Genomic DNA, 8,032 nt, shown 5'->3' on the forward strand with positions numbered 1-8,032 from the left:
ACAAGATTGCGAGAAACTTCGTCTGGGCGGGGGATGACGCCGATCATGCCTCTGGGGGGCACGCACTGGTAAATTGGAAGACGGTCTGCAGGCCAAAAGTGTTGGGTGGCCTCGGCATGCCGGACCTCGAACGTACGGGCCGCGCCTTGAGGCTGCGCTGGCCATGGCTTCGATGGACTGACCCTCAGCGGCCCTGGGTGGGCTCCAAGCTTCCCTGTGACGACACCGACATGGCCCTTTTTAGGGCGGCAACGAAGATCACCATCGGCAATGGGGAACTTACTTCCTTCTGGTTCGATTCATGGTCTGAACGCGGGCCACTATGCTTGTGGGCCCCTGATCTTTTTAAGGTGGCCACCAGAAAATCAAGATCCGTCGCCAAGGAATTCCTCGATGACAACTGGATCCGCTCCATTGCCGGCCTCAGCACGCCGGTTCAGCTAGCGCAATTGCTGGATGTCTGGAATCTCGTGATGTCCACCCACCTGAACCCGGACACCCTGGACACCATTGCTTGGTCTACGAGCTCGCAGGGGACTTACTCTGCGGGATCCGCTTACCACCTACAGTTCCTGGGCAGTTTTCCCAAGTTTGACGCCGCCAAGATTTGGCTTGCACACGCGGAGCCAAAATGCAAGATCTTCGCATGGCTTGCCCTTCACGCTAAACTTCTCACCGCCGACAGGCTCGCCATTCGGGGGTGGCCGCATGACCCAGTCTGCCCCCTTTGTTTGTCTGCCCATGAGACGGCTACCCACCTCTGCAAGGATTGCCCCTTCACCACAGCTATATGGAACAACATCCACCAAAACGGCGACCACAACCCGGCTTCACACGGCCAGACTTTCATGTCTATCAATGACTGGTGGGACAACATCATTGAGGGCAAGCCGGGCTCTGAAAGGCGCCGCCTCAGTGGACGCTTTCTCTATGTGATATGGAACGCCTGGAAAGAAAGAAACAGACGCATCTTCACTGGACATCGCCTCACCTACATCGAGGTGGCCTCAATCGTCAAGGAGGATATTGAGCAAAGGCAGCGTGCTTTCGCGCCTGTTAGAGTCGCCATCCCAGCGGAGCCTGACTAGGCAGCTGTGTTTTTCTTTTTACCTCGGTGGTTTCTGGCATGTTCTACACCTCAATCTAAACATGCCTTCTTTGTACAGTTTGGTTTTCCCCCTTGCTTATATGAAAAGGCAGTGCTCCTGCCGGTTGCTCCAAAAATAGTAACTTGTTTTCAGTCATATCTTGAACACACGATTTTGTCAGGAATTTCGTATGGAACAGTAAAATTCATGAAACTCTTCTATGCTGATCATGCATTTGCCACATGTGCTGCAGTTCAGGCAGCACCGGTACTCCGGCAGTAACAGGCACAACGACAGGGACGGGACCGGCGGTCGGTGGAGGGTCGGGCTCGACGGTGCTGAACGCGAACAATAACCCCGGTGGGACCTCGATGTATGGCCCAGACAACCCGACCGGCTTCTCCGGCGCCAGCAGTGGCGCCGCCTCCCGTTCCTTCGACTGGGTCTTGTCTCTTATTTGGATATTCACCATTGCTTATGTGAAGGAGAAAGTGTAGTGATGCTGATGAAGTGGTTTTGTGTTCTTCTCTTGTTGATATTCAGTTGTGTACATAGATGGGTGAATTAATAGGGAGAAGACTAGAAGTTTTGTGCTTGTGTGTATATTGACTGGGATAGGCTGAGCAGAATGATACCCAGCCATCATATGTGTTAGGTCAGTGTAGAGTTCAATCTCTATGAATGATTGTACGATATCAGTTGACGATCTTCTTGAACAATAATAGGCACAATGACCTTTCAAATGTTGCAACATGTAACAGGCTAGTAGAAAGAAAAGGCACATCAAGCGTGCATGCTGAATGTTAACACTGATATCTCTATGTAGAGTAAAAGTTAACAGTCACACCTGTTTTCTCAGGAAACAGAAGCCGAAGAGCAGTTGCTCTATTGGACAGATGAGAATATCAGATACAGTTGAGTGTACAAATACTATGATCAGGCAAATCCATTCCAGAACAAATAGCTTACATCAAAACTACCTTGCAACATAACTTCTACAACATCGGCTATGAAAATTGTTGTGTTGCAATTGCAAAACACTGCTGCATCCGCCCATCCTTTGATGAGACTCGTGATCCTTCTGTTTATGAAATCTTACGAGCAAGGTTCTTTACTCCCGCACCAACACATTTCAATGTAACCGTGTTTGAATTGGGGTCGGGCTTGATGATGAACTTGACATCAAGGAAATCCCTGATGTTTCGGAGTGTTTCTATGGCATATGGTGTCAGCTGTCCCACACGGACCTTTGACACATCAGGCGGGCATAGAGCGCAAAGCATAAACAGAAGGCCCTGCAAATTATTTACAAGAGAGACATCATGTAACAAAACATAACATGCATTTTGAAGCAAGATCTGAAAAAGGCCCTAAAAAATATCTGAAAAGAGCCTTAAGAGAAAAGGCTAACACAATCTCAGATTTATTTTGCCAAAATGAACTAAGCACTAGGTTGCCAGAAGAACTTGCATAAAACAATAATTCTAATGGGAAAAATCCATGCATGCTATCTTTGGCTTAAATTTGTAGTTCCTATCCAGCTTCAATGTGTGGTTTTTTGAGCTACTACAGTGGTCAGTGAATGAACGGGTCCTGGTCCCCTGTGTTTTCAAGGACAGAAAATAAAAATACTAAATCGGTTATCTTCCTACAATATGAACCAGTCCAAAGAACTAGACCATTGATGTTGGAGAGATATCTAAGTGCTTCATAGAGCAGACAATAAAACAAAGAATTGATCGTCAATCGCACTATAGGCGTATGACAAGGAAAAACAAACTATCAATTGCAGTTCAAAAATATATACAATCAGCCTGCTAAAGATAAGAAAAGAAAAAAACTGGTATGAAAAACCAGACCTGATGTGTTGAGTCAACAACTCCTCCTTGAGCCACCTCTTCTAGCAGCATTGATGCAACTTGTTCACCAAGATCCTCTGGAGACATTAGCTCGGGCTTCTCAGATTCAGTACTTAATTCGTCAACATTGGTATGACTCACAGTAGCATCTGCAGAAATTAAACAGCCTGTTGTGGTCTCAGCAACAACAGATACACCATAGCCTGCTGACCTGCCACAAAGATGAATAAGTTTTTGAGTTATAAAGACATGAGGAGATAAAAAGCAGGGTGTGCCGCTATTACTATTCAACAGGTCAAACTGGAAAAAATACCTTCCACCAGATGCACCCGATCTATGATCAGTGAATATATGAACATCAGGAATGAACTTATTGAAGAGTCCACGGGCAGCATAGAGGATACGGTTTTCAATCTGTGGAGATACTCTGGTGGAGAATGTTACACCTCTTATCCTCTTTACCATGCCTTCGTCAACCCAATTAACTGCCTGTGGAAACAGTTAACGTTAGAAGGATAATGTCAACAGAGATTGGGAAATGTTAGCAGAAGTAAACTCCAACACACCGTCAAGGTGCTGTTTATATTGGGAACTCGAAGAAGCACTTCACCGCCACCAAGAGGAGGAGCTCCCCGGCTTTCAATTTTTAGCTCCAGCCCCTCAAGAGGAACACCAAAATGCTTGAGCATATGCAATGTGACCATCCGGAAAGTGTCCACAGAAGGGTCCTTTGTATCATTTGTGATTCCTATAAACATGTCATCAAATTCAGATTCCGTTGCAAATTCAGACTCCCAAGCATAAACTATATAAGGAAATGGTTTTCACCTTTGAGCCGGATGGACAGGGGCGACCTGCCGAAAAGGCCGAGCAGTATGAGCGGCTCGAGGAAGTAGCCGATCCCGCGCTGCAGGCCGCAGTCGTGCTCCAGGTCCTTCCCGCCGATGATCACCCCCGGCTTGTACCTCAGCTTGGTCCCTGCGAGCAGACCCGCGATAAATCAGCAGCCTCCCGTGGGCAGGCAGGCAGGCAAGGCAAGAAGACACGACTTTGAGAGCCAGAGAGGGGGCAGAACAGAACGTGCCTGTCTCGTTGATCTCGATGTCGCTGTGGTCGGAGATCTTGTCGAGGAGGCGGAGGAGGGAGACCTCGTGCTCCCGGAGGCCCGGCGTGCCGTCGGCGCGGATGTCGACGATGGTGACCGGGGCGGAGGTCAGCGTCGCCAGCACCATCCGCTGCCGGAAGTGGCGGCTGCCGGAGAGCCTCCGAGTTTTGTCTCGACCCATTCTCGCCGCCGGCGCCGGGGATGGACGGTTGGCTTCTCGCTCCCTCGCTCGCCTGACCTCGCGGTGGGGTTTGGTTGGTCGTGCGGCGGCGGCGGCGGCGGCGGCGGAGGCGGGCGGGGAGGGCTTTGCTAGGGTTTTGGCCAACAGGCAACGGGTACATGGCTTTAGACCGAATCGCTACGACCTGGGCTGGGCCGGCCCATTTGCGTCCGCAGTCGCTACACCACCCATCGATCGGGACTCAAATTGCGGCAATCCCTATTCGCCGCTCAATGCGGGAGCGATTCGCTCCCGCTTAGGCGACGGACGGTGTGGGCCGGCCCATTAGCGGCTAGCAGGTATGGATTTTTCCCTTTGTTTTTTCTGGTTTTTCGATTTTTCTCAGGTTTTTTCGGTTTTTACTGGTTCTTTTTATTTTTGCTGCATTGGTTTGCTGATTTCGAAATTTGTTCAGATTTGTTTTTTCTCTGATTTAAAAATGTTTATATTATAAATTTGTTCAGATTCAAAATTTGTTTAAATTTGAAATTTGTTCAAATATGAAATTTGTTCAGATATGAAATTTGTTCAAATATAAATTTTGTTCCAATATGAAATTTGTTCAAATATGAATTTTGTTCGATTTAAAATTCTTTGTTTTTTTAACTAAACAATTGTCAAATTTGAACATTTTTCAATTTTAAACAATTTTTATGTTTGAACAATTTTTATGTTTGAACAATTTTCAAATTTTGAGCATTCTTAAATTTTGAAATTTTTGAGATTCGAACTTTTTTAGATTTTTAGTTCGAACTTTTTTTATTTTTAAACTTTTTTAGATTTGAACATTTTTTAAATTTAAACATCTTTAAAGATCTAAACTGAAAGGAAAGAAAAGGGAGAAGCAATACCTTTTGTTGGGCCCAGGTTTGGAGCGGCCCATGGGGAACCTCTTCAGGCGGAGCGAACGCTGCCTCCCGCTTAACGCGGAGAGTAGGCGCTCCCCAAATTGCTAGATGCCATCGTTATGGTTTTCTGGTGGTTTTTTTTTTGAAAAATATTCAAATTTGTGAGGGTTGTTGGGCCAGCCAACTTTTCCCTTGCACCATGGTTGGACATGAAGAAGATAAATCTCACCGCTGACGGGGACAAGGCGGCTGGCAGCGGCGTCGCCGGCTAAGCGAGGAATGTACCTCACCGGAGACGGGGACGATGCGGCTGGCCACGGCGTCGCCGGCGGAGGTGAGGAAATAAAATTTGGTTTAGGGTAGGGTAGGGTAGGGTGCAGGTGGAGATCTCGTACAAGTGTGGGGAGCTTGCCGGCGGTCTAATCTTAGGGTTTGGTTCGGGGTGGTGGGTGTGGAGAGTTGGCCGGAGATGAGGGAGTTTAGAGGGAGGGCGTGACATGGGTATGCCATATCGGATCCTCAACATTATTGTCCCTGGTACAAAGCCCAGGAAGGAGTAGAAGAAAGCCCATAAATAAAAATCAAGATGAAGCCGAAGATATCACGTTAGGAAAGTTAAGCCCATATCGGGTAAACCGACTTGTAATGTAACTCGACCTCGAGGTGGACTCTGAGACCTAGCTCGTTATATAAGGGCTGGGAGGAGCCACCGAGAGGGGACATATTCAATCAGACGAGACACAATGTAACCCTAGTTCGACATAATAAAATCTTGGCAATTCGCCCTTGTTTCTAATATTCGTCGGCTGCCTAGTTTGGCTTACCTGTTTGATTCGCTAGTGTCCTCCTTCCTAGAAACCCAAATCCATCATCATGAGCATTGACAAGGTTAACCCTTTGTTAGGGCGGTAGCAGACCGGTGGATGTCAAGGATCGAGAAGTGGGGCGCCATGACGACACGGTAGTGGCGCTGGGCACGGGCGGCGGAGGAAGGTGATTTTCGGTCGGTGGTGGTGACGGGGGTCGACGGTGAAGACCGAATGCAGAGGGGATTCAGAGGTAGAAGACGATGGTGCTAGGCAGGCCAACCCATCTGTCCTTTTCTCCAGGCGTCGCGTCGATGGGTATTTTACGCTTCACCCGTTCGCGAGATGCGCGCGTCTAAAAATCTTGGGTGGCAGAGCGCTCGCCTTCTTCATTTCTATGGTCTCCGCGTTCTTTCCCCCGATGTAGCTACCGACCAGGCCGCCTTCTACCTCCACGAGCGGTGGCCATCACTCCTGTGGTTCCATGCCGCCCCATCCTCTTCAACTGCCTCCCTTTAACCCCCACCCCCAGCCTAGCTCTGGCGAACCCCATCTACATCGCACCCCAAAACCTTTAGTTTCTTTCGTCACCTTCGCTGACGACTCTGGGGTCAGCCGCCCCTTCACCGGCTTCGAGGTGGGTGGCGCGTGGTCGTCGCCTCCCTCCATGATCGTCGTCTTCCACTCCGATCGACAAGCATCGCGTGATGGGTTGAAGCCCACATCGCTCCCGCACTATGCATTGGGAGGATAACCGACACATTAGGCGTCAAATAGGATTAGCCACGCACATGCTCCTCTATGGCAGAAGCTAGAGTCGCCGGTCACCTATTGGGCCAGTACGATTCATCCTTGCTCAATATAGACCCGTGTGCATATCCAGGCCGGCCCAAATTCCAGAATGGAATGGGCCCCTAAATTAGGGTCTAGGCCTCTAAGGTTTTGCCGGGTGGGTTTTCTCTTACAGTTCCGGCGATTCCCGACAGCCCCGTCGTCGCTCCCGCCTGCGCGACAACTTACGTCCGCCGCGCGGCTCTCGAAAAGCAGCCAGGCAAGTGAAATAACCCAAATAGACGAGACGATGGCCGCGGGGAGCAGAGTCGGCGGTAACGGAGACGGAGGCGAGCCAGCGGGAGGTTGTCGGGCGGAGGAGGCCGTCGCCGGGTACCGCATGGCCCTTCAAGCTCTCCGGGAGCTCGTCGTGTATCCTTCCCTCTACGCCCGCGAGGCCCGCCTGCTCGGGCTCAAGGTAATACAACTTGTCTGCGTGAAAGTTTGACCAATTTCAGCACCCATGTGGAAAAAACTATGTTATCGCATTATGGACACATTTGAATGGTAGTAATGATGTTTCAATGACGATTTTTCATGTGAACATGCTAAAACATGCTTAACATGGATTGAGTATATTATCATATAGGCCTTTAAGTTTTAACCGTGCTGCCAACACACATCTTATTCCTAAAGACCTAAACAACTGTCACTGTCCCACACTCTTGAACTGCTCCTGTTGCCATGCCACTGTGCTTCATGCACTATGACACTGTTATATTCCTGCACATATCATTCCACTATGTTGCTCCTGTGCTATTGCATTCACCCCCAGGTTCATGGTATCAATGGGGGCTGATTTGTCTCTTTTTTTTGCGAATCAGGAGCATTTAATTCAGTAGAAACAGTAGAGTTACAATTAAGCTGAAGGCAACTAGGAAGGAAACTTAAAATCATGTTCACCCTAGTACCTTTGCCTATCAGCTGAAGCATTTTTCGCACACAGATGAGCAGCAGCATTAACCGATCTATGAACAAAGTTGAAATGAAAACTAGAGAAACCTCTACACAGCTCCTTGACATCCTTGAAGATGGTGGCCACCTCCGACCTGTCCTCTCCATGTTTGGCCCAAAGATTGACAAACATCTGGGCATTGCTTTCTACTAGGATCTTGGTCTTCCGCATATGAGCACTTGAGCAGCCATCCTAACACCATCCCTTAGAGCATTAGCCTCCATGACAGAGCATTGGGAGCAGCATGGTAAAATCATGATATTGCCTGTAAGAGTGCACCAGTGCAGTCCCGCATTAGGCAGCCAGTCACCCCTTGCAAG

The 8,032-nt window shown here is 48.8% G+C and overlaps 1 protein-coding gene across 1 annotated transcript; it reads right to left on the bottom strand.

Annotated features, from left to right (window-relative positions):
* Positions 1 to 1,783: 1,783 nt before the first annotated feature.
* Positions 1,784 to 4,248, bottom strand: LOC124701197 (probable RNA 3'-terminal phosphate cyclase-like protein). Its single transcript, XM_047233249.1, has 6 exons — positions 4,032 to 4,248; positions 3,776 to 3,925; positions 3,514 to 3,695; positions 3,261 to 3,436; positions 2,948 to 3,158; positions 1,784 to 2,383 (listed from the first exon to the last, which is right to left on the bottom strand). Exons 1-6 carry the CDS (start codon positions 4,231 to 4,233, stop codon positions 2,174 to 2,176), a joined length of 1,131 nt encoding a protein of 376 aa, XP_047089205.1. The 5' UTR covers positions 4,234 to 4,248; the 3' UTR covers positions 1,784 to 2,173.
* Between the last annotated feature and the right edge of the window lie 3,784 nt (positions 4,249 to 8,032).

This window comes from Lolium rigidum, chromosome 3, assembly GCF_022539505.1.
Source record: "Lolium rigidum isolate FL_2022 chromosome 3, APGP_CSIRO_Lrig_0.1, whole genome shotgun sequence".
NCBI classification, from domain to species: Eukaryota; Viridiplantae; Streptophyta; class Magnoliopsida; order Poales; family Poaceae; genus Lolium; species Lolium rigidum.